We start from the raw sequence: 26,139 nt of genomic DNA, 5'->3' as shown, positions 1-26,139 counted from the left end.
GGACTGTGAAATATAGCAACTGTGTGGAGTACCAACCAGCAGCAATAGTGGCTCGACCGAGGTGATGAGAGTTAGTACAACAAAAACAACAACACCAACTTGCATTTATACAGTGCCTTTAACATAATAAAACACAGGAACACTATCAAACATAGAGATATTAGAACAGGTGATCAAAAGCTTGGTCAAAGATGTAGGTTTTAAGGAGCATCTTAAAGGAGGAGAGGTAGAGAGGTTTAGGGAGGGAATTCCAGAGCTTAGTGCCTAGGCAGCTGAAGGCATGGCCACCAATGTAGGAGCGATGAAAATCAAGGACGTGCAAGAGGCCAGAATTGGAGGAGTGCAGAGGTTTTGGAGGGCTGGAGGAGGTTACAGAGATAGGGAGGAGTGAGGCCATGGAGGGATTTGAACACAAGGATGAGAATTTTAAAATCGAGGCGTTGCCAGACCAGGAGTCAATGAAGCTCAGCGGGTGATGGGTGAACGGGACTTGGTGCAAGTTAGGATACGTGCAGCAGAGTTTTGGATGAGCTCAATTTTATGAAGGGTGCAAGGTGGGAGGCCGGTCAGGGCAGTATTGGAATAGTTGAGTCTGGAGGTAACAAAGGCATGGATGAGTGTTTCAGCAGCAGAAGAGCTGAGGTAGTGGCGGAGATGGGCGATGTTACAGAGGTGGAAATAGACGGTCTTGGTGATGGAGCAGATATGTAGTCGGAAGCTCATCTTGGGGTCAAATATGTCACCAAGGTTGCGAACAGTCTGGTTCAGCCTCAAACAGTTACCAGAGAGAGGGATGGAGTCAGTGGCTAGGGAACTGAGTTTGGAGTGGGGATCAAAGACAATAACGCGGTCTTCCCAATATTATTTGGAGGAAATTTCTGCTCATCCAATACTGGATGTCAATCAAGCAGCATGATAAATTAGAGGCAGTGGAATGCAGTACAATATAATAATGTACTTGTAACATACTTTCTTTTAATCCAGTAATACCTGGGGGCAGGGGGAGGAGAGAGAAGGCTGTGTTGTGTTGCCTGCTGACAGGATTAAATGAGACAAAGTTCACTGGATGGTGAATGCAAGCAGTTTGAAGCCAGTTACTCAGAGGCTTTATTCACACACTTCATAAGGCTGGCTGCCTGCTCACCAGAGAAATGAAAGACACATTCCATTTGAGGGAGGTAGATTCAAGCTAGAAGCAGCGTGGAGAAAAAATGTCACCTGGCAGAGGCAAGCAGATCTGAGTGACACATGACCCTGGGGCTTACAAAACCTACCCAACCAAGGCAAGTGGATCTGAGCTCTGGGATTTGAGCCATGTCTAACTGATTGAGAAGCCACGATTGTTACTGCTGGCTCATTGGGCTATAATCCAGCTAGTGTAAAAATAAATAAAAACATTGAGCTTGCTGTTCGACTATAAATCTGTAAGTCTCTGTATACTCCATGCACATGTCGTACTTTTTGGGGGGCGGGGGGGGGGGGTCGCGCAGGGATGAGGAAAGAGAGAGAGAGAGAAAGAGGGATGGAAGATAGAAGCTGAAATGTCTTTATATCATCTGTATTCATCCAAAACTACATAACATGAAAGGGAGAACTATAATTCTATAAAAGGATACCTCCATTGTCTTTAAAAATCCTGTGCTTTTAGAGAAATGGAACCCTGACACACATCAACACTGCGAGCCATCATTTCAATCTGCTCTCAATAATCCTGAGGATACCTTCATATTTTAAAAATATATATATATTTTTACACAGAATTAGGGTATCATGTCCTTCAGCTCACATGATCTAGCCTCCTCCAGCTTGTCTCTTGGTCAAGTACCGCGACTGCTGAGGAAGTGAGTTCATCACATCTGTCTTTCAGACTGGGAAATGACCAAGGGGGTTACGCAACGGTAGGCAGAAATATACAGCCACACCACATTCATGATTTTTTTTTAAATAATAATTTTGACGCCATCCCTTATTCATTGTTCATTATGGTACTGAGCCATAAAGACCAGTAAGGTCCCAGGTTCAACCCTCATGCAATGCTGAGTCAGCTGTTGTCAGCCTGGACAGGGACGGGTGTTGTCTCAGCACGCCTGGGTTATGAAGGGAAAAGTCAGTCAGGAGACCTCCTCCTGATTCCTATCCAACAAGCCTGCTGAAATATGGATGTCAGGTGAGAACAGGATTGGGCTCGACTGTATACCCTGCACAGTGGAATAGTCTGCTAGCATTTACTGCCCAGGTTCACACGTGAATGACCACTTGGGCATTAAGTTACCGGAGGGTGCCTGGAATTTCAGCAAGGGTCAGAACCTTCAGGAAGGAGGGGAAAAATTCAGGGGAATAAAACAAAATGATAATCTTAATTTTTTTTTGTAATTTGGCAAATGCTGTGCTTGAGCTGCCGGTTCTATAAAATGGAGCTGAAACAACTGACAGCTGAGTTTTTTTTTACCACACACAACGTGGCACAAATCTCAACCGTTTTATTTACCAACTACCAGTGTATCCTGAGAGCATTAGACCCCACAGTCTTTACCTCAGATAATGCCAAGAAATGCCTGGGTATATCACAGGTTAGTGATACTTACCAAAGATTGAAATACTAGCAGCCCATATTTCTCTGTGTTGTCATCTAAAATTGTAAACAGCGTGTCTAAAATATCCTGTAAAAACTGGAAAAGAGAAGAGATTTAACATGGGGAGCTGCTTCAGTATCAGTGACACCCATTCGCTGAGCCTTTACACTGAAATCAAACTACTTCAGAAAGGGGTGAATCCTTTTTTAATGCTATTTAGAGTCAGTCTTTGACAATAAGCAGCCAGTGGATTGGATCTTCTCTGCAATGGTTCACTGGGTTAATACAATATGCGGTAAGGAGTTATGGAGCCAAAGGAGGACCAGGCTTGACCTGTGAACGGTGCTGTTAGCTGCTCTCTGCTGGGGACACCACTGTTGTCCTTTGCATCCCTTGCTATATGGGATACTGTACTGGCCGCTATCCAGTGATCCCCGCTGCATGTGAATACGTCAGATGAGGATAAGATTGGGATCCCCATGCTCACTGCAGTTAATAGCCATTTGGGTGAGGGAGTGGAGGGATACTAGTGCCCATGGAACCATATCTCAGCTCATAGTCACTGCCTTCAGGAGAAGAGTTGTATGAATGAATATTGAACAAGGATTAAAAAGTAATTCATTTAGATTACACCTGCAGCTGGCTAAAATTTATAAATCTTTCCTGAGACTCTTCATTAAATCTCTTGAATAATTGGCATAATTGAACATTTTTATTAGTTATAAAAATCAGACATGGGAAAAAAGGCTGTTTGTCTGATAGTCAAGAATCATCCAATAGGGTAATGAGGAGTCTATTCGCTTTCTGATTGGCGTGGGAAGACAGGGCACCATGAGGATGGACGTGTTTGTCGACTAATGGCTGGAGTGTGGGGATGGAATAATTGAAGGCAGGAGATCATGCGATGACACCTCCAGGAATATGTCCAACCAAAGTTGGCAACTCTGAGGGAGAGCGGGGGAGAGGAGAGCGGGGGAGAAGAGAGCGGGGGAGGGAGAGCGGGGGGAGAGGAGAGCGGGGGGAGAGGAGAGCGGGGGGGGAGGAGAGCGGCGGAGAGAGAGCGGGGGGAGAGAGTGGGGGGGAGAGGAGAGCGGGGGGAGAGGAGAGCGGGGGAGAGGAGAGAGCGGGGGGAGAGGAGAGCGGGGGAGAGGAGAGCGGGGGGAGAGGAGAGCGGGGGAGAGGAGAGCGGGGGGAGAGGAGAGCGGGGGGAGAAGAGAGCGGGGGGAGAGGAGAGCGGGGGGAGAGGAGAGCGGGGGAGAGGAGAGCGGGGGAGGGAGAGCGGGGAGAGGAAAGCGGGGGAGGAGAGCGGGGGGAGAGCAGAGCGAGGGGAGAGAGAGCGGGAGGAGAGGAGAGCGGGGGAGAGGAAAGCGGGGGAGAGGAGAGCGGGGGGAGAGGAGAGCGGTGGAGAGGAGAGCGGGGGGAGAGAGAGCGGGGGGAGAGGAGAGCGGGGGGAGAGGAGAGCGGGGGGAGAGAGAGCGGGGGGAGAGGAGAGCAGGGGGGAGGAGAGCGGGGGACAGAGAGCGGGGGAGAGAGAGCGGGGGGAGAGGAGAGCGGGGAGAGGAGAGCGGGGAGAGGAGAGCGGGGGGAGAGGAGAGCTGGGGGAGAGGAGAGCGGGGGGAGAGGAGAGCGGGGGAGAGGAGAGCGGGGGGGAGAGAGAGCGGGGGGAGAGGAGAGCGGGGGGAGAAGAGAGCAGGGGGAGATGAGAGCGGGGGGGAGGAGAGCGGGGGGGAGAGAGAGTGGGGGGAGAGGAGAGCGGGGGGAGAGGAGAGCGGGGGAGAGGAGAGCGGGGGGAGAGAGAGCGGGGGAGAGGAGAGCGGGGGAGAGAGAGCGGGGGGAAAGGAGAGCGGGGGGAGAGGAGAGAGCGGGGTAGAGGAGAGAGCGGGGGGAGAGAGAGCAGGGGGAGAGAGAGCGGGGGGAGAGGAGAGCGGGGTAGAGGAGAGCGGGGGGAGAGAGAGAGCGGGGGGAGAGAGAGCGGGGGGAGCGAGAGCGGGGGGAGAGGAGAGCGGGGGAAGAGGAGAGCGGGGGACAGAGAGCGGGGGGAGCGGGGGAGAGGAGAGCGGGGGAGAGGAGAGCGGGGGAGAGGAGAGCGGGGGAGAGAGAGCGGGGGGAGAGAGAGCGGGGGGAGAAGAGAGCGGGGGGAGAAGAGAGCGGGGGAGAGAGAGCGTGGGGGGAGGAGAGCGGGGGGAGAGGAGAGCGGGGGGGTGGGAGAGCGGGCGGAGGGAGAGCGGGGGGAGAGGAGAGCGGGGGAGAGGAGAGCGGGGGAGAGGAGAGCGGGGGGAGGGAGAGTGGGGGACGGGAGAGCGGGGGGAGAGGAGAGCGGGGGAGAGGAGAGCGGGGGGAGGGAGAGCGGGGGGAGAGAGAGCGGGGGGAGAGAGAGCGGGGGGAGAGGAGAGAGCGGGGGGAGAGGAGAGAGCGGGGGAGAGGAGAGAGCGGGGGAGAGGAGAGCTGGGGGAGGGGAGAGCGGGGGGAGGGGAGAGCGGGGGGAGGGGAGAGCGGGGGGAGGGAGAGCGGGGGGGGAGAGAGAGGGGGGGAGAGGGAGCTGGGGGAGAGAGAGCGGGGGGAGAGGAGAGCGGGGGAGAGAGAGAGGGGGGAGAGGAGAGCGGGGGAGAGGAGAGCGGGGGAGAGGAGAGCGGGGGGAGAGAGAGAGTGGGGGGAGAGAGAGAGCGGGGGGAGAGAGAGCGGGGGGAGAGAGAGCGGGGGGAGAGGAGAGCGGGGGGAGAGAGAGAGCGGGGGGAGAGAGAGCGGGGGGAGCGAGAGCGGGGGGGAGAGGAGAGCGGGGGAAGAGGAGAGCGGGGGACAGAGAGCGGGGGAGAGGAGAGCGGGGGAGAGGAGAGCGGGGGAGAGGAGAGTGGGGGAGAGAGAGCGGGGGGGAGAGAGAGTGGGGGGAGAGGAGAGCGGGGGGAGAGGAGAGCGGGGGGAGAGGAGCGCGGGGGAGAGAGAGCGGGGGGAGAGGAGAGCGGGGGAGAGGAGAGCGGGGGGAGAGAGAGCGGGGGGAGAGAGAGCGGGGGGAGAGGAGAGCGGGGGAGAGGAGAACGGGGGAGAGGAGAACGGGGGGAGAGAGAGCGGGGGGGAGAGGAGAGCGGGGGGAGAGGAGAGCGGGGGGAGAGGAGAGCGGGGGGAAGGGGAGAGCGGGGGGAGAGGAGAGCGGGGGGAGAGGAGAGCGGGGGAAGGGAGAGCAGGGGAAGAGAGAGCGGGGGGGAGAGGAGAGCGGGGGAGAGGAGAATGGGGGGAGAGAAAGCGGGGGAGAGGAGAGCGGGGGAGAGGAGAGCGGGGGGAGAGGAGAGCGGGGGAGAGGAGAGCGGGGGAGAGAGAGCGGGGGAGAGGAGAGCGGGGGAGAGAGAGCGGGGGGAAAGGAGAGCGGGGGGAGAGGAGAGAGCGGGGGAGAGGAGAGAGCGGGGGAGAGGAGAGCTGGGGGAGGGGAGAGCGGGGGAGAGAGAGAGGGGGGAGAGGAGAGCGGGGGAGTGGAGAGCGGGGGAGAGGAGAGCGGGGGGAGAGAGAGAGCGGGGAGAGAGAGAGCGGGGGGAGAGGAGAGCGGGGGAGAGAGAGAGGGGGGAGAGGAGAGCGGGGGAGTGGAGAGCGGGGGAGAGGAGAGCGGGGGGAGAGAGAGAGCGGGGGGAGAGAGAGAGCGGGGGGAGAGAGAGCGGGGGGAGAGAGAGCGGGGGGAGAGGAGAGCGGGGGGAGAGGAGAGCGGGGGGAGAGAGAGAGCGGGGGGAGAGAGAGCGGGGGGAGAGAGAGCGGGGGGAGAGGAGCGGGGGAGAGAGAGCGGGGGGAGAGGAGAGCGGGGGGAGAGGAGAGCGGGGGAGAGCAGAGCGGGGGGAGAGAGAGCGGAGGGAGAGGAGAGCGGGGGGAGAGGAGAGCGGGGGAGAGCGGGGGGAGAGGAGAGCGGGGGGAGAGGAGTGCGGGGGAGAGGAGAGCAGGGGGAGAGAGAGCGGGGGGAGAGGAGAGCGGGGGGAGAGGAGAGCGGGGGGAGAGAGAGAGCGGGGGGAGAGAGAGCGGGGGGAGGGAGAGCGGCGGGAGAGAGAGCGGGGGGAGAGAGAGTGGGGGGAGAGGAGAGAGCGGGGGAGAGGAGAGAGCGGGGGAGAGGAGAGCTGGGGGAGGGGAGAGCGGGGGGAGGGGAGAGCGGGGGAGGGGAGAGCGGGGGGAGGGAGAGCGGGGGGAGAGAGAGGGGGGGAGAGGGAGCTGGGGGAGAGAGAGCGGGGGAGAGGAGAGCGGGGGAGAGAGAGAGGGGGGAGAGGAGAGCGGGGGAGAGGAGAGCGGGGGGAGAGAGAGAGTGGGGGAGAGAGAGAGCGGGGGGAGAGAGAGCGGGGGGAGAGGAGAGCGGGGGGAGAGGAGAGCGGGGGGAGAGAGAGAGCGGGGGGAGAGAGAGCGGGGGGAGCGAGAGCGGGGGGAGAGGAGAGCGGGGGAAGAGGAGAGCGGGGGACAGAGAGCGGGGGGAGAGGAGAGCGGGGGAGAGGAGAGCGGGGGAGAGGAGAGTGGGGGAGAGCAGAGCGGGGGGAGAGAGAGCGGGGGGAGAGGAGAGCGGGGGGAGAGGAGCGCGGGGGAGAGAGAGCGGGGGGAGAGGAGAGCGGGGGAGAGGAGAACGGGGGAGAGGAGAACGGGGGGAGAGAGAGCGGGGGAGAGGAGAGCGGGGGGAGAGGAGAGTGGGGGGTGAGGAGAGCCGGGGGAGAGGAGAGCAGGGGGAGAGGAGAGTGGGGGAAGGGAGAGCGGGGGGAGAGGAGAGCGGGGGGAGAGGAGAGCGGGGGAAGGGAGAGCGGGGGGGAGAGAGAGCGGGGGGAGAGGAGAGCGGGGGAGAGGAGAATGGGGGGAGAGAGAGCGGGGGAGAGGAGAGCGGGGGGAGAGGAGAGCGGGGGGAGAGGAGAGCGGGGGGAGAGGAGAGCGGGGGGAGAGAGAGCGGGGGAGAGGAGAGCGGGGGAGAGAGAGCGGGGGGAGAGGAGAGCGGGGGAGTGGAGAGCGGGGGAGAGGAGAGCGGGGGGAGAGAGAGAGCGGGGGGAGAGAGAGAGCGGGGGGAGAGAGTGCGGGGGGAGAGAGAGCTGGGGGAGAGGAGAGCGGGGGGAGAGGAGAGAGCGGGGGGAGAGGAGAGAGCGGGGGGAGAGGAAAGCTGGGGGAGGGGAGAGCGGGGAAGAGAGAGAGGGGGGAGAGGAGAGCGGGGGGAGTGGAGAGCGGGGGAGAGGAGAGCGGGGGGAGAGAGAGAGCGGGGGGAGAGAGAGCGGGGGGGAGAGGAGAGCGGGGGAGAGAGAGAGGGGGGAGAGGAGAGCGGGGGAGTGGAGAGCGGGGGAGAGGAGAGCGGGGGGAGAGAGAGAGCGGGGGGAGAGGAGAGCGGGGGAGGAAGAGCGGGGGGAGGGAGAGCGGGGGGAGGGAGAGCGGGGGGAGGGAGAGCGGGGGAGAGAAGAGCGGGGGAGAGGAGAGCGGGGGGAGAGGAGAGCGGGGGAGAGGAGAGCGGGGGGAGAGAGAGCGGGGGGAGAGGAGAGCGGGGGGAGAGGAGAGCGGGGGAGAGGAGAGCGGGGGGAGAGGAGAGCGGGGGAGGGGAGAGCGGGGGAGAGAGAGCGTGGGGGGAGGAGAGCGGGGGGAGAGGAGAGTGGGGGGTGGGAGAGCGGGGGCGAGGGAGAGCGGGGGGAGGGAGAGCGGGGGGAGGGAGAGCGGGGGGAGAGGAGAGCGGGGGAGAGGAGAGCGGGGGGAGGGAGAGTGGGGGACGGGAGAGCGGGGGGAGAGGAGAGCGGGGGAGAGGAGAGCGGGGGGAGGGAGAGCAGGGGGAGAAAGAGCGGGGGGAGAGAGAGCGGGGGGAGAGGAGAGAGCGGGGGGAGAGGAGAGAGCGGGGGAGAGGAGAGAGCGGGGGAGAGGAGAGCTGGGGGAGGGGAGAGCGGGGGGAGGGGAGAGCGGGGGGAGGGGGAGAGCGGGGGGAGGGAGAGCGGGGGGGGAGAGAGAGGGGGGGGAGAGGGAGCTCGGGGAGAGAGAGCGGGGGGAGAGGAGAGCGGGGGAGAGAGAGAGGGGGGAGAGGAGAGCGGGGGAGAGGAGAGCGGGGGAGAGGAGAGCGGGGGGAGAGAGAGAGTGGGGGGAGAGAGAGAGCGGGGGGAGAGAGAGCGGGGGGAGAGAGAGCGGGGGGAGAGGAGAGCGGGGGGAGAGAGAGAGCGGGGGGAGAGAGAGCGGGGGGGAGCGAGAGCGGGGGGAGAGGAGAGCGGGGGAAGAGGAGAGCGGGGGAAGAGGAGAGCGGGGGACAGAGAGCGGGGGGAGAGGAGAGCGGGGGGAGAGGAGAGCGGGGGAGAGGAGAGTGGGGGAGAGAGAGCGGGGGCAGAGAGAGCGGGGGGAGAGGAGAGCGGGGGGAGAGGAGCGCGGGGGAGAGAGAGCGGGGGGAGAGGAGAGCGGGGGGAGAGGAGAGCGGGGGAGAGGAGAGCCGGGGGAGAGGAGAGCGGGGGGAGAGGAGAGCGGGGGGAGAGAGAGCGGGGGGAGAGAGAGCGGGGGGAGAGGAGAGCGGGGGAGAGGAGAACGGGGGAGAGGAGAACGGGGGGAGAGAGAGCGGGTGGAGAGGAGAGCGGGGGGAGAGGAGAGCGGGGGGTGAGGAGAGCCGGGGGGAGAGGAGAGCGGGGGGAGAGGAGAGCGGGGGAAGGGAGAGCGGGGGGAGAGGAGAGCGGTGGGAGAGGAGAGCGGGGGAAGGGAGAGCGGGGGGAGAGAGAGCGGGGGGAGAGGAGAGCGGGGGAGAGGAGAATGGGGGGAGAGAAAGCGGGGGAGAGGAGAGCGGGGGGAGAGGAGAGCGGGGGAGAGGAGAGCGGGGGGAGAGAGAGCGGGGGAGAGGAGAGCGGGGGAGAGAGAGCGGGGGGAAAGGAGAGCGGGGGGAGAGGAGAGAGCGGGGGAGAGGAGAGAGCGGGGGAGAGGAGAGCTGGGGGAGGGGAGAGCGGGGGAGAGAGAGAGGGGGGAGAGGAGAGCGGGGGAGTGGAGAGCGGGGGAGAGGAGAGCGGGGGGAGAGAGAGAGCGGGGGGAGAGAGAGCGGGGGGAGAGGAGAGCGGGGGAGAGAGAGGGGGGAGAGGAGAGCGGGGGAGTGGAGAGCGGGGGAGAGGAGAGCGGGGGGAGAGAGAGAGCGGGGGGAGAGAGAGAGCGGGGGGAGAGAGAGAGCGGGGGGAGAGGAGAGCGGGGGGAGAGAGAGAGCGGGGGGAGAGAGAGCGGGGGGAGAGAGAGCGGGGGGAGAGGAGAGCGGGGGAGAGAGAGCGGGGGGAGAGGAGAGCGGGGGGAGAGGAGAGCGGGGGAGAGCAGAGCGGGGGGGAGAGAGAGCGGGGGGAGAGAGAGCGGAGGGAGAGGAGAGCGGGGGGAGAGGAGAGCGGGGGGAGAGGAGTGCGGGGGAGAGGAGAGCGGGGGGAGAGAGAGCGGGGGGAGAGGAGAGCGGGGGGAGAGGAGAGCGGGGGGAGAGAGAGAGCGGGGGGAGAGAGAGCGGGGGGAGAGAGAGCGGGGGGAGAGGAGAGCGGGGGAGAGGAGAGCGGGGGGAGGGAGAGCGGCGGGAGAGAGAGCGGGGGGAGAGAGAGCGGGGGGAGAGGAGAGAGCGGGGGAGAGGAGAGAGCGGGGGAGAGGAGAGCTGGGGGAGGGGAGAGCAGGGGGAGGGGAGAGCGGGGGAGGGGAGAGCGGGGGGAGGGAGAGCGGGGGGAGAGAGAGGGGGGGGAGAGGGAGCTGGGGGAGAGAGAGCGGGGGGAGAGGAGAGCGGGGGAGAGAGAGGGGGGAGAGGAGAGCGGGGGAGAGGAGAGCGGGGGAGAGGAGAGCGGGGGGAGAGAGAGAGAGTGGGGGGAGAGAGAGAGCGGGGGGAGAGAGAGCGGGGGGAGAGAGAGCGGGGGGAGAGGAGAGCGGGGGGAGAGGAGAGCGGGGGGAGAGAGAGAGCGGGGGGAGAGAGAGCGGGGGGAGCAAGAGCGGGGGGAGAGGAGAGCGGGGGAAGAGGAGAGCGGGGGACAGAGAGCGGGGGGAGAGGAGAGCGGGGGAGAGGAGAGCGGGGGAGAGGAGAGTGGGGGAGAGCAGAGCGGGGGGAGAGAGAGCGGGGGGAGAGAGAGCGGGGGGAGAGGAGAGCGGGGGGAGAGGAGCGCGGGGGAGAGAGAGCGGGGGGAGAGGAGAGCGGGGGGGAGAGGAGAGCGGGGGAGAGGAGAGCGGGGGGAGAGAGAGCGGGGGGAGAGAGAGCGGGGGGAGAGAGAGCGGGGGGAGAGGAGAGCGGGGGGAGAGGAGAGCGGGGGAGAGGAGAACGGGGGAGAGGAGAACGGTGGGAGAGAGAGCGGGGGGAGAGGAGAGCGGGGGGGAGAGGAGAGCGGGGGGGTGAGGAGAGCCGGGGGAGAGGAGAGCGGGGGAGTGGAGAGCGGGGGAGAGGAGAGCGGGGGGAGAGAGAGAGCGGGGGGAGAGAGAGAGCGGGGGCAGAGAGAGCGGGGGGAGAGAGAGCGGGGGGAGAGGAGAGCGGGGGGAGAGGAGAGAGCGGGGGAGAGGAGAGAGCGGGGGAGAGGAGAGCTGGGGGACGGGAGAGCGGGGAAGAGAGAGAGGGGGGAGAGGAGAGCGGGGGAGTGGAGAGCGGGGGAGAGGAGAGCGGGGGGAGAGAGAGAGCGGGGGGAGAGAGAGCGGGGGGAGAGGAGAGCGGGGGAGAGAGAGAGGGGGGAGAGGAGAGCGGGGGGAGAGGAGAGCGGGGGGAGAGGAGAGCGGGGGAGAGAGAGAGCGGGGGGAGAGAGAGCGGGGGGAGAGGAGAGCGGGGGGAGAGGAGAGCGGGGGAGAGCAGAGCGGGGGAGAGCAGAGCGGGGGGAGAGAGAGCGGAGGGAGAGGAGAGCGGGGGGAGAGGAGAGCGGGGGAGAGAGAGCGGGGGAGAGGAGAGCAGGGGAGGAGAGAGCGGGGGGAGAGAGAGCGGGGGAGAGGAGAGCGGGGGAGGGAGAGCGGGGGGAGAGAGAGCGGGGGGAGAGGAGAGAGCGGGGAGAGGAGAGAGCGGGGGAGAGGAGAGAGCGGGGGAGAGGAGAGAGCGGGGGAGAGGAGAGCGGGGGAGAGGAGAGCGGGGAGAGAGAGAGCGGGGGAGAGGAGAGCGGGGGAGAGGAGAGCCGGGGAGGGAGAGCGGGGGGAGAGGAGAGCGGGGAGAGAGGAGAGCGGGGGGAGAGGAGAGCGGGGGAGAGGAGAGCGGGGGGAGAGGAGAGCGGGGGGAGAGAGAGCGGGGGGAGAGGAGAGCGGGGGGAGAGGAGAGCAGGGGGAGAGGAGAGCGGGGGGACAGGAGAGCGGGGGGAGAGGAGAGCGGGGGGAGAGTAGAGCGGGGGGAGAGGAGAGCGGGGGGGAGAGGAGAGCGGGGGGAGAGGAGAGCGGGGGGAGAGGAGAGCGGGGGGAGAGGAGAGCGGGGGGAGAGTAGAGCGGGGGGAGAGTAGAGCGGGGGGAGAGGAGAGCGGGGGGACAGGAGAGCGGGGGGAGAGGAGAGCGGGGGGAGAGGAGAGCGGGGGGAGATGAGAGCGGGGGGACAGGAGAGTGGGAGGAGAGGAGAGTGGGGGGAGAGGAGAGCGGGGGAGAGAGAGCGGGGGGGACAGGAGAGTGGGGGGAGGGAGAGAGCGGGGGGAGTGGAGCTGAAGGCAAGGGAACGGAGAGCTGGGGGTTATAGAAAAGGGTGGTAATAGGAAAGATGTAGAGAGGAGGTAAGGGCAGAGGAGAGACAAGGATAGGTAAAAGGAGCAGAAAACAAGAGAGAAGCAGCAAGAACAGAAATGGAGAAAAGATGAGACTGAAGAAATTAAAAGAGAAGAGTAGAAAAGAGCACCTTATTTGAATGGAATCTCAGGCTGCTCTAACTATCCTCTGATGATATGGGCTGCAATCTCTGAACAACACAATCTGAACAGTGACTTACTTTAACTATCTCTTCACCGCTGACGTGACGTAGCCGCCCCAGGATGTCCATCACCCTGTCCGGCTGTGCTTTCCACTTCAAAAGGGCAAGGAGGTCAACTGCAGCCAATCAGAAATCAGGCATTAAATAGACTGGTGCTGTTTGATACAGTACACAGACAAGGGGATACAGAAATAATAGCAAGTATCAAAGCTCATCAAAGAAACAAATCCCAAGCAACATTGCTACTATAAATTGTCAGAACCCGGATTGTGAGGGATAAATCCTTCAGAACCTCAGAGTCTGCTCGTTCAGTTTATACCTGGATGGTACCTTGAAGTAAATAAAGAGGATTGTAACACAAATGACCCCGGCTGAGCCACCTCATGCAGAATCCTGTGCATGAAACTATAATGACTGCCCTGCAAAATAACAAGGGTTATTTCTGCTTATTCCAAAATTGGACAAGGGAAGTGGGGTGGGAGGAGGTCTACAATTTTACAAATCGCTGTGCCTATGTGCAAAAGGGATCCATTTGAGGAGCAGTGTTTTTCTAAATCCCATTCAGTTATTAAAGACTCAGTTATTAAGGGCAACTACCCCTGGAACTGAACTCTCCGCTTCAAACTTGAATGGGAGCATACCCTCCAAATAACGTGTGCACATACAGGTAGACTATCCTTTATCCGAAAACCTCGGGACCAGCCGTGTTTCGGTTTTCGGAAAATTTTGGATTTCGGAAGGTATTTTATAAGACTGGGAAATTTGTCGGGGGTGGGTCGGCGGGGGTCGGGGTCGGCGGGGGGTCCGCGGGGGGGGGGTCGGCGGGAGTCGGGGTCCGCGGGGGGGTCGGCGGGGGGGGGGGTGTCGGCGTCAGCGGGGGGGGGTCGACAGGAGTCGGGATCGGCGGGGGGGTCGGCCGGGCTCTGCGGGGGGGTCGGCGGGAGTCGGGGTCGGCGGCGGGGGGGTCGGCGGGGGTCCGTCGGCGGGGGTCGGGGTCGTGCGCCACTCTGGTCATGTCGTGCGCACGACTTACTCTGAACGAAAAAACCTCCGGTTTTTAGAGGGTTTCGGTTTTCGGAAGTTCGGATAAAAGGTAGTCTACCTGTATTAGCAAACAGACTTAAATCCATGTCTGCATTTCTCAGTTTCTTCACTATTGAAAGATTCTAATGGAAACCTGTGTTTTTTTGGTAATATAATGACTGACTCAAAGTTCTCGTATCTTCTTAAATAGCTCATTTAATTAATAAAAGCAGAACTGTACCCAAGAGTAATAATGCTGAGTTGGCACAGCTTTGAGTCTTATTATTTTGCGTTGAATAAATAATTTCTTACAATCGATGACATTTCATTCTCTCAGTATATTGTGCAACTCATTGTAGGTGTTGGTATTTTGTTCTCATCGAGGTAAGGGATGTTAGTACTGGGGAATGGAAAAGGTATCTGATTGCTAGGTTATTTCAGCCAATCAAAAATTTTTGTCCGATGCTTGAGGGCACACTTCAAGATGTGGGGCTAGAAGATCTTCAATGCAATAGATTTCAGGAGAGAAGCTGGTATTTCTACTCCTCATCAGATCTCTCTAAACTTACGTCTGCAATGATTTCACTGTGAACATCCAACAGAGGCCAGTTTATCGCTGTACACACTTGCTGACAGTACAGTATGAAGTTGTTCTACTTTTAAACAAAATCTGGTTCAACACTTTGGGCAGACTGGCTATGTAGCAGGCTGTAATACTAATACATTAAATAGTGGATTGACAGAATATGGGTTTGTGATAGGGCTGCCAACCCTCCAGGATTGTCCTGGAGTCTCCAGGAATTAAAGATTAATCTCCAGGACACTGCTGCGAGCAACCCGGGGCAGAAAAATCACAGGGGCATTAAAATAATTGTGGTTTTTTTCATTATCTTTGAAATGTTTGTGCATTAGTTGTAAGAATTTTGGAGATGGGGAAAAAAGGCTGTTTGGCAGGGCGGTTGGAGATGGGAGGTCATGTGATGAAACTTAACTGAAGACATCCAGGAGAGGTTGCACAGAGACTTCTCGACCAGAAGGCATAGAATGCCCACAGCCATCCACCCGCCCAGCATCCCCACCACCCACCCAGGGTTACTGTTACATACCTTAAGAAGCAATGGGAAAAGGGGCCTTAGCTCACTGCTCTCAATTAGGAAACACTGTGTGGGATCCTCAAGGAGGAGGGAAAGTAACCAAGAGAAATAAAAATGTAAAAAGTGCAGCTAAAAGGTAGTTATCCACACAGTATGGGGTTGATTTTCGTTCAGGTGCGGGGAATTGGCGGTTTCCCCGAATTCATTGATTCCGACACGATTGTAAATGGGTCTGTGAGATTGATGCAAATTTAACACAATTGGCCAATTGAATTCCAGCGTGTGAGAAGCCTTGGCAATTGAGTATTTCCAATCAGAAAGTCGCAGAATATGACATCATCATTGCTGCTGCTTTTAAGGTTCAGAGCAAGCCTTGCTTCCTCTGCAGGCTTCCAACCTTTCACATTAAGATGGCACAGGAGCCTGCAGGAGGAACGGCCAGCGGGAGGGCCAGATCTGCGCCCAAATTTGATGAGGCTTCACTGCAGACATTACTGGATGGTGCTAGGGCCCACAGGGAGGTCCTCTTCCCTTCTTCAGGGAGGAAGAGGCCTCTCAGTCAGACCAAGGCTGTGTGGATGCAGGTGGCTGGTGAAGTCAACTCCTTGGGGCTAACATGAAGAACGTGGCTGCAGTGCAGGAAGAGATTCCATGACCTTCTTCGCACTGAAAAAGTAAGTACTGTATGATGTTTCCATCACCCTCAATCTGATCTCCATGCCTTTCCTCACCAGCACTCAGCTTTAGCAATCTCTTCCTGCACATCCCACTAGACACTCACATCCATGCACCCTTACCCATTCCCTCTCTCTCTATGCTCACATTCACAGAACTATGCCACCATGCAGCCCTCACACTCCCTCTCACTCTGATGCTTTGAACATAACTAACTACACACAGGGAGGGCCCTTGGTCTTGCAACCTCACTCCATCTTTGTCTCCTTCTAAGTATTCTATGCAATCTCTGCACTCACTCCTTCATTCTCACTCAACCTCCACTTGTCTCCCTCATTGCAGGAAAAGAGAGCGCACAACAGGAGAGAGCGAGCCAGGACAGGAGGAGGGCCGCCCTCATTAGCCCAGCTCACCCCCTGGGAGGAAGGCGTCCTGGAGATTGCCAGGGCAGACCGAGATATGGACGTTGGGGTAGGACAGGCAGGAGCATCCCCGCAAGCTGGTGGCAGAACAGTTTTCCATCTCTCTCATTGGCATTGCATGAGTCGCTGATAATGATTCTGAAGCTACATCATATGGACTTATGATCATCTGCAGAATGCAATGTGCATGTAACCTTGGCATCACATCTCTAACTTTTACCTTGACTCCCTCACAGGACCATCACGAGCCCCCGTCCTCACTCTGCAGGAGGAAGAGCCTGAGCAGCCAGACTCCTCAGAGGAATCTGCAACCTCTGAGGGCGCAGCGTCATCAGCAATAAGCGCACCCAGCACCAGCGCAGACACTCGCACCTCGGTGGGACCTTCGGGACATAGAGTAGAGTTGTCACCTGGTGTATCACAGCTCACAAGTGAGCATCAGCAGATTGTGGAGACCGGGACAGCAGTGGAGAGTCCTCGTCGGAGGGCGCAGGACTCTGCCAGCTCGGCTCAGTTGCATGTTGACCCTCTGCCTCTGGGTCCATCTGTAACATCAGAGATGATGGAACTCCAGGCACAGATGCAGGAGTCTCTGGCAGATTTTGTCTCTAGGGTCGCTGCGAGTGTGGAGCGAATGGAGGAGTCCATAGCGAACATGAGCAGAGCCTTTGTGGAGTTATTGGCGCAGGAACGCATCACCACAGAAAGGATGGCAACCTCCGTGGAAAGGATGGCTACAGTATAGGAGAGGATGGCTACGGCCATGGAGGAGCTAAGTCGCCAGAGTGTTGAAAACATGGTGAGTGTTCAGAATAGACTGACATCTCTGGAGGAGCGATGGTCAGCTATTGAACAGAGAAACCAGACCTTCATGGCAGGCCCTCTGAGTAGGACTGCCATTGTAGAAGCGGGTCCCCATGGCCCCCCTGATGTGCAGCAAGTTGCTCTAAAGCCACTTGCAGGCACTGAGGGGGACCTGACCCATGAGAGGGAGGTTGGTGGCAGACCTCAAGGAAGTGGGGACTCCTCTCCAAGCGCTCACACTTCCATGCCACTGCAGAGCCCACGGTCAGAGCCCCGCCGGAGTCCACATCCAACGGAGATAGAGTTCTCAACCCCTGCACAGCCGCAGGAGCAGCAGACTGCTGGCGAGCCCTCACAGGCTCGCCATCCCAGAGGACACGCGCCAAAGGTGTCGAGACAGGAGCAGCAGTAAAGTGAGCAAGGGGCCTCCACATCTGCTGAAGCCACAGGGGAACCACTATGTAGGAGCACGCTTAAGAGGAAAATAAAGCACAAATAGTCACAAGGGTAGTCACTTGGGTGAAATGCTGTGTCTTTGGTGTAAATGCCATCAGTTGTGTGTTTTGCATAAAAATTCTGATGGCAACTTCTGCAGTTGTGGCATGTGTCATTTCGCGAATGGGGCTGGAGGTCCTCTAATGCCAAGAGGGGAAGGGAAAAAAAAGGCCTCCCATGCTTCTGGGAGGTGCCTCAATTGAGGAAGCGCTGAGTGAGGGTGGCGAGAGGGGTCTCGCAGGAGGTCACACTGGAGATGGGTGTCAGGCTCCAAACTTCCACAACTGTGGTTATACCTTCTAAAAGTTCCCCTGTGGCAGAACCACTGAATGACTCTGGATAACTGTATATAATTATCTTTAACGATGTTCTAACACCAGCCTAAACCTGTACCATTGTGTTAGGCATTACTGTGTTTTGTATATAGGGTTTGCATGTACGGGGCGTGGCCCCTTTAAGAGCGTGGGAAAACGTGGGCAAACGTGATGACGTCACGACGCAAACCACGGGGCTGCCCAGGCAGTCCCTGTGGCATCTCCTTTGAGTAAAGACCTGTTTAATTGCTCTCCTGTGTCTATCTCAGTTATTCGTAGGAATTCGTTAATTCCTACATTGGTGACCCCGTTTTTGTGAACGTTTTCACAAAAGAAGAGCACAGCATGGAAGCAAACGCCGTTTCACTAAAGCTACCGCAATTCTGGGAGCAGCAAGCGCCCTCGTGGTTTATTCAGGTCGAGGCCCAGTTCGCCCTGAGGAACATTGATGCGGATCAGACCAAGTACCTTTATGTGGTCTCCGCACTCGACAGCTCTACCGCCTCTCAGATCGTCAGCCTTTTCGAAAACCCCCCAACGGAGCACAAGTATGAAATCCTCAAAGCGCGGTTACTGCAGGTTTTCGGGCTCACAAAATCGGAGCACGCCCGTCGATTACTCGCTATGCCCGGGCTCGGGGACTCCAAGCCTTCAGAGTTGATGAGCCAAATGCTCTCACTCCTGGGCTCAGAACGGGAATGTTTCCTATTCCACGAGATTTTCCTCAGCCAACTGCCTGAACAGGTACAAGCTGCCCTGGCCAGATCTGAAATAGAAGACTGCACAACACTCGCTGCGGAGGCTGACAAAATTTTCGCTGTAACTCGGCAGTACTGCGCCGCCACGAGGCACCCATCCCCCGCAGACGCCGCCGCAGCTCGTCAGCCTGCTGGGCTGTGTTTCTACCATGCGCAGTTCGGCGCGAAGGCGAAGCGTTGCCGCCCTCCCTGCAGTTTTCCCCCAAAAAACCAACAACTGACACTGCGACCACCGAGGAACAGGTCTAACGGGCACGCCGCGATGGCGATTGGCAACGCGGGAAAATTGCTGTTCATCACCGATACTCTCTCCGGTCGTCGTTTTCTGTGCGACACCGGAGCGCAGTGCAGCATTTTACCCGCGTCCGCCCTCGATGTGCAGACGGGGAATCACGGCCCCACCCTTGAAGCGGCCAATGGCAGAGCGATTCGGACCTTCGGGAGACGGCGAGTGGAGGTGTGCCTCGGGGGGCAACGTTTTCACTGGGATTTTGTTACGGCCAGTTTCCCAGCCCCTCCTCGGCGCGGATTTCCTGTGCGCCAACAGCCTCCTGGTCGACGTCAGGAACCGGCGGCTGATCAATGCAGTAACTTTTAATTCTCTTCCGTGTTACCGCAGTAACACTACGTCACGTACCGTCTCCTGTGCGTTCTCGACTCCTGGTGAGTTCGCTCGCCTGCTCGGCGAATTCCCCAACCTGACAAGACCCACGTTCTCCTCCACAGCCACGAAACACGGTGTGGAACACCACATCACCACCACCGGCCCCCCGGTCTACGCGCGGGCCCGGCACCTGGAACTTGGCAAGCTGGCGGTCGCAAAGGCGGAGTTCGCAACCATGGAACGGTTAGGGATTATTCGCCGATCGAATAGTCCCTGGTCTTCACCCCTCCATATCGTCCCGAAACCTGGCGGCGGATGGCGGCCATGCGGCGACTATCGACGGCTAAACGACGCCACCACTCCTGATCGGTGCCCGATCCCCCATATCCAGGATTTCTCTGCCCATTTGGCAGGGAACACTGTGTTCTCAAAAGTCGACCTCGTCCGGGGCTACCACCAGGTCCCAGTTCATCCACAAGACGTCCAGAAGACCGCAGTCATCACCCCATTCGGCCTCTTCGAGTTTTTACGGATGCCGTTTGGGTTAAAGAACGCAGCCCAGGCTTTCCAACGCCTGATGGACTCCGTGCTGCGGGACCTCAAGTTCCTCTTCGTCTACCTGGATGATATTCTAATTGCCAGTCCTACCAAGGAAAAACATACCTGTCACCTACGCACCCTTTTTCGACGCCTCAGCCAACACGGCCTGATTATCAACCCGGCCAAGTGTCAGTTTGGCCTGCACCAAATTGATTTCCTGGGGCATCGCATCACCTCCGAGGGAGCGGCTCCTTCACCTTCGAAGGTAGAGGCGGTGACATCTTTTCCATGCCCGCAGAACATAAAGGCCCTGCAGGAATTCCTAGGCATGGTAAACTATTACCGCCGTTTCGTGCCTAAGGCGGCATTACTCATGCAGCCCCTGTACGAGGCCCTCAAGGGCAAGACTGGCAAGAACCCGGTAGACTGGACGGATGACATGGCCCGAGCGTTCGCCGACACCAAAAGTGCCTTAGCCAACGCCACCATGCTGGCGCACCCGCTGCCAGGAGCCACCATCGCCCTCAACACCGACGCGTCGGACTACGCAGTCGGTGCCGTGCAACAGCAGTGGGTGAACGGGACGTGGCAGCCGTTGGCATTCTTCAGCCGTCAACTACGGCAGAACGAGAAAGCATACAGCACGTTCGACCGGGAGTTGCTCGCCCTTTTTCTGGCCATCCGCCATTTTCGGTTCCTTCTGGAAGGACGTCCTTTCACCGCCTTTGTGGACCACAAGCCGCTGACCTTTGCAATGTCCAAGACCGCCGAACCGTGGTCAGCCCGACAGCAGCGTCAACTGACCTACATATCCGAATTCACCACGGATATACGGCACGTGGGGCCGGTAAGGACAACCTGCTGGCAGACTGCCTCTCCCCCGCGATCGTCAATACGGTTCATTTGGGCATCGACTACGCCCTCATGGCAGCGGACCAAGCCTCAGACCCGGAAGTCCAAGCTTACCGAGCGGCCATCACTGGCCTCCAGTTGGCCGACGTCAAGTTCCATTCGGCAGGTACCACGCTGTTGTGTGACGTCTCCGTACAACATGGACCTGGTAGGACCACTCTCACCCTCCCATGTTTTTTCACACATCCTGACCATGGTTGACCGCACCACCAGATGGCCAGAGGCGGTCCCCCTGTCATCCACTACTTCGGCGAACGTGGCCAGGGCGTTCATTTCCTCCTGGATTGCCCGTTTCGGAGTGCCCGCAGATATTTCGTCGGACAGGGGACCGCAGTTCTCCACCGAACTCTGGAATGCAGTGGCCCAAGGACTCGGTGTCAAATTACACCGCACCACAGCCCACCACCCACAGGCGAATGGCCTCTGCGAACGCTTCCACCGTTCAATGAAAGCCGCCGAGGGCCAGCCTCCAGGACGCTGGATGGGCAGACAAGCTACCGTGGGTCCTGTTGGGCCTTCGCACGGCCCCCAAAGAAGACCTTCACTCTTCATCAGCGGAGCTTGTCTATGGTCAGCCGCTGCAAGTCCCAGGGGACTTCCTACCAACATCGACAGAGTCATGGTCCGCGTCTGCCCAGCTTGCTAGTCACCAAGAGGCGGCCAGATGTTTCGCACCGGTGCCCACTTCGCACCACGGGCTGCAAAGGTCACACGTTCCCACGGAGCTTCACAAGGCGGAATACGTTTTTATTCGCCATGATGCACATAGGGATCCGTTCAAGGCCCCATATACCAGTCCCTTCCGCGTGTTGGAAGCAGGGGACAAAACCTTCACGGAAGATGTCGGTGGCAAACCGGACCACATTTCGGTCGACTGCTTAAAGCCAGCGCATTTAGACCTCGACCGCCCCGTCGCGACAACACAACCGCCGAGATGGGGTCGGCCACCCATCATCGTTACGGCAGATCAAGTGCGACCGCCCGCCAAATCGCCAGCCGCCCAGCAGCCTCCGCCTCGTGAGTACAGGAGTCGTTCTGACAGGCTTGTCAGACCCCCTCACCGTTTGGCTTTGTCCGTTAAAGTGAATTCTGGGGGGGCGCATGTGGCAGAACCACTGAATGACTCTGGATAACTGTATATAATTCTCTTTAACGATGTTCTAACACCAGCTTAAACCTGTACCATTGTGTTAGGCATTACTGTGTTTTGTATATAGGGTTTGCATGTACGGGGCGTGGCCCCTTTAAGAGCGCGGGAAAACGTGGGCAAACGCGATGACGTCACGTCGCAAACCACGGGGCTGCCCAGGCAGTCCCTGTGGCATCTCCTTTGAGTAAAGACCTGTTTAATTGCTCTCCTGTGTCGATCTCAGTTATTCGTAGGAATTCGTTAATTCCTACACCCCCAGACCTGAGACAACAAAGTCCTGCCACCTGCAAATGATGACTGATCATATATCCTCTTTAATGTTGGACCTGCAGCTGATAGTCAGCAAGCCAATAGTGTTCACGCCAGGTTTCACAGGCGTCATCCCCACCAGGCGTGTTTTACGTGGGAAAAGGGTTAAACAGGCAAGGGCCGGTTAAAATGGGATTATAAAGGACAATCAGTGCTGTTTAAGGGCCCTAAAGACCAGTCCCGCCTGTTGCATGTGGGATTGATTCGGGTCAATCAGACACACCTAGGTTAAATTGGCGTGGAGGCGGGAACCAGGCGGGGGGTGGGGGTCGCGACCACTAGGTTTTGCGATTTTTAACCCCCCCGCACGCCTAAAAGCCCACCTCACGGCCCAGTGAAAATTGAGGCCTATGACTCAGTGAGTAAAGTTAACCACCTAATGCGGCAGTAAGTCAAGCAGACCAGAAGGCCCAGGTTTCATCCCCAGTCTGAGCTGAGTTAGCTGATCCAGCTAGTAAGCAGTTAGGGTGCTACAGTTTGCCTCACCGCTCTGGGTTAGGAACAGGAGCGGGGGGAAAATAATCAGCCATTTCTTAATGCAGTTCAATGATTTCTGATGCAAATGTGCACGTGTGGACAATGCGCGAGGACAGGACGGAGCTTAACTCTGATGTCTCCTATGATGGAGCAGCTTGCCAACACTTCCTGTCTAGTTTGGCTTACAGAAAAGAACGACAATGTACCAGAGGGCTGTCAGAGCTCATGGAATCATACCCCAGTGCCTTTGGGACAGGATAAGAGAGTGAAAATCAGGAAAGGGGTGTGCTGATTTTGTTGTAAGGTATGTCAGATATATAGTGACAGGAAATCTGAGCACAACACATTTCTGAGAGAAAGAATTTAATCTTTAATTCAGAAAGACGGCTTATCCCCGTGCAGCAAAAGAATGACATTATTTAGTTAAAATCTCTCCCTGTGTGACCCACCCTTCTTATTTTATCTGCTTTCTTCCAATATAAAACTTTTGCATCCAGCTCATGCCTCTGTTCTTACAGCTTTGCTGATTTACTATAATCCATTTTCCACAATCCTTCACAAACTGGGGGAAATCGCTCTTAAAAAAAAAAACTCCACTGCTTATTGGAAAATTGCTTCTTTGGTCCTGATATTAAATCGTAGGTGCTTTGGGAGTGGGGCGGGGGGGGGATCTGATATCACATGGGAAACCTGGAAGGAATTTCAGTTTGTCTGGCTGTGGCATTTTAACGCATCCACCTCTGATGTGTCAAATAACTGCCTGAATCCATGAGGTTAAAGCTTAAAACTAAAGGCTTTTATTAAGTAAGAACATGGCATCAAGTTAACACACGGCAACCATCATTCATCACAGACCCAGCCCTTGGTAGAACATTCCAGAAGAGGGGCGGGGCTAGGGAGGAGCATTAGTGCTTACACCGGTAGAACATTCCAGACATTAACAAGTACAACAACAACAACAATACAAATGCCAGAACACAGAGTTATTTCATCACATTCACCCCCTGCTATAGATTCAGTCTGTCAGGAGGTCTGATAATCCTCTGGGAACGACATAACTCTTGCTGAGGCTCCTCCCGGAGTACTAACTCCGGTTCATTCAAATTCCCAGAATCATCAGTATTTTCCACACTGAGGGTTTGTGTCTCTGAAGGTCCAATACCATGATTGAAAACTCTACTCTCAGAGTCGAACTCTTTTCGAGCTCCAGCAGGTGCAAGATCTTTAATAGAGACCGTATCCTCTCGCCCATCCGGATATTGAATATACGCATACTGGGGATTAGCATGGAGGAGTTGTACTTCCTCCACCAGTGGATCAGTCTTGTGGCCTCTCACATGTCTGTGCAACAACACAGGGCCCGTGGTCGTCAACCATGTGGGTAACATTACTCCATTAGTAGCTATTCTTGGAAAACTAAACATCCTTTCATGAGGGGTGGCATTCGTCGCTGTACACAAGAGACCTTATGGAATGCAGCACGTCTGGCAGGACATCCTGCCAGCGAGAGGTCGGCAGGCCTCGCGACTTCAGAGACAGTACAATAGCCTTCCACACTCGCATTTTCTTTCTCGACCTGCCCATTACCACGAGGGTTATAGCTGGTAGTTCTACTCGTTGCAATCCCTTTCGATAGCAAAAACTGTCGCAATTCTTCGCTCATAAAGGAAGAACCCCTATCACTATGTATATAGTTAGGCATGCCAAACAAGGAAAACAGTTGGCAGAGGCATTTAATTACAACAGCACTAGTCACATCTGGACAGGGGATAACAAAAGGGAACCGAGAGTACTCGTCTATAATATTAAGAAAATAGACATTACGGTCGCTCGATGGAAGGGGACCTTTAAAATTGAGACTCAAACGCTCAAATGGTCGAGTTGCTTTAATAAGATGAGCTGGCTCGGACGGCTTATAGAAGCGGGGTTTGCATTCAGCACAAACACGACAGGTTCTGGTCATTGTCCGGACCTCCTCAATTGAGTAGGGTAGATTGTGGGACTTAATGAAGTGGTTCATTCTGGTAACCCCAGGGTGGCAGAGAGCGTCGTGGAGACTTTGAAGCTTATCTATACCTAGACTAGCACATACTCCTCGTGACAAAGCATCCGATGGCTCATTAAATACTCCAGGCCTGTACTGAATATCATAGTCATATGTTGACAGTTCTATTCGCCATCTTAAAATCTTATCATTTTTGATCTTGCCTCTCTGCTTAGTGTTGAACATAAAGGCCACGGATCGCTGGTCAGTAATGAGCGTAAAACGTTGGCCAGCGAGATAATGTCTCCAATACCTGACTGCTTCGATAATCGCCTGTGCCTCCTTTTCCACTGAAGAATGTCGAACTTCTGGTCCTTGCAATGTACGAGAGAAGAAGGCTACTGGTCTACCAGCTTGGTTAAGAGTTGCTGCCAACGCGAAATCAGATGCATCACTTTCTACTTGAAAAGGGATCTTCTCATCCACGGCACATACCACTGCCTTCTCAATGTCTCGTTTGATATTAAGGGAAGCCTCCTGAGCTTCCGCCGATAGCGGAAAAGACGTCGACTTAATAAGAGGTCGGACTTTATCTGAGTAGTTAGCCACCCACTGGGCATAGTACGAGAAGAATCCCAGACACCTTCTTAAAGCTTTTACAGTGTGAGGTAAAAGTAATTCCTTAAGCGGGCGTAATCTTTCAGGATCTGGCCCGATTACCCCATTCTCCACAATGCAACCAAGAATACACAAACGTGTGGTATTGAAGGTACACTTGTTTTCGTTGTAGGTCAGGTTTAACCTCTTTGCAGTCTCTAGGAACTTCGCGAGATTTTGATCATGCTCCCGTTGGTCGCGCCCACAGATAGTAACATTGTCCAGGTACGGGAATGTTGCTTCCAATGCGTATTCATCCACCATACGATCCATCTCCCGTTGGAAGACGGATACCCCATTCGTCACTCCAAAGGGCACCCTAAGGAATTGGTACAGGCGCCCATTAGCTTCGAAGGCCGTATAAGGTCGGTCTTCTATTTTAATGGGGAGTTGATGGTAGGCAGACTTTAAATCAGTGGTGGAGAACACGCGGTACTGAGCTATCTGGTTCACCATCTCAGAAATACGAGGCAAAGGATAGGCGTCTAATTGGGTATACAAGTTTATAGTCTGGCTATAATCGACCACAAGTCTTTTCTTTTCATTAGTTTTAACCACCACCACCTGGGCATGCCACGTTCTATTACTGTGTTCGATGATTTCCTCCCGTTGAAGCCTTTCCACTTCTTCTTTTATACATTTTTTATCTTCTGAACTATACCGTCGACTCTTAGTCGCTATAGGTCTACAATTAGAAGCAAGGTTCACGAACAAAGAAGGCGGACTTATTTTTAAAGTAGAAAGGCCGCAGACTGTGAGCAGAGGCTGGGATCCACCATACTTAAGGGTGACGCTCTCATGCTGACACTGGAAGTCCAAGCCTAAAATTAAGTTCACACACAACTGAGGTAATATGAGGAGTTTAAAATCCTTATACTCCGTATTCTTAACGGTCAATGTGACTTTACAATATCCAGTTACCGCCGAAGTAAGGGACTTGGACGCCATCACGATTTCACTTTGAGTAGGATACACCTTCAATGAACAGGAATTAACAAGGTTGGGGTGTATAAAACTTTCAGTACTGCCACAGTCTATCAAACACCCAGTAGGACGACCATTAATCTTGATGTCCATCATAGATTTCGACAAGGAACACGGTATGGTCTGGTCAACCGTAACCAAGGCTAGAGTAAAACGATAGGCGGCAGCAGAAAAGACATCAGGTACAGGATTACCCTTACACACTTTACTAAAATGTCCCCGTTTCTTACATTTAAAACAGGTAGCCTCTCTGGCTGGGCATCGTTGCCTGGGGTGTTTAGATTGGCCACAAAAATAACACTTAGGCCCATGGGGTACAGCCGCAACAATAGGATTGATTGGAGGCTCCATTGGTGTTATGGATGCCTCCGTACTCGGAACACATGAGGCTGAGAAAGACGCGTGGGCTGATGCATACACTTCTAAATTCTTCTGGGCTACATCTAACGATCGAGCAGTAGCGACAACCGTTTTTAAAACTAATGAGTCATTCTCGAGAAGTCACTGTCTAATATAATTAGATCGGAGGCCAGATATGAAAGAATCCGGATGGCCTCTT

General features: G+C 56.9%; 1 protein-coding gene across 6 annotated transcripts in view; it reads right to left on the bottom strand.

Moving 5' to 3' along the window:
* Positions 1–26,139, bottom strand: part of dock3 (dedicator of cytokinesis 3) — a 1,512,713-nt gene that overhangs the window by 296,953 nt on the left and 1,189,621 nt on the right. For all 6 annotated transcript variants that reach the window (XM_086001262.1, XM_086001257.1, XM_086001258.1 and 3 more), the window contains 2 exons: positions 12,397–12,494; positions 2,586–2,669 (listed from right to left, as the gene is read on the bottom strand). In XM_086001262.1, coding sequence (XP_085857388.1) covers positions 2,586–2,669; positions 12,397–12,494 — 182 coding nt within the window. The remainder of the gene's footprint in view (positions 1–2,585; positions 2,670–12,396; positions 12,495–26,139) is intronic.

Source organism: Somniosus microcephalus, chromosome 11, assembly GCF_052327205.1.
Source record: "Somniosus microcephalus isolate GS21.2 chromosome 11, FLI_Smic_1.0, whole genome shotgun sequence".
Classification (NCBI taxonomy): Eukaryota; Metazoa; Chordata; class Chondrichthyes; order Squaliformes; family Somniosidae; genus Somniosus; species Somniosus microcephalus.
Note: the sequence above shows the minus strand (reverse complement) of the source record. Positions and strands in the feature narration are given on the sequence as shown.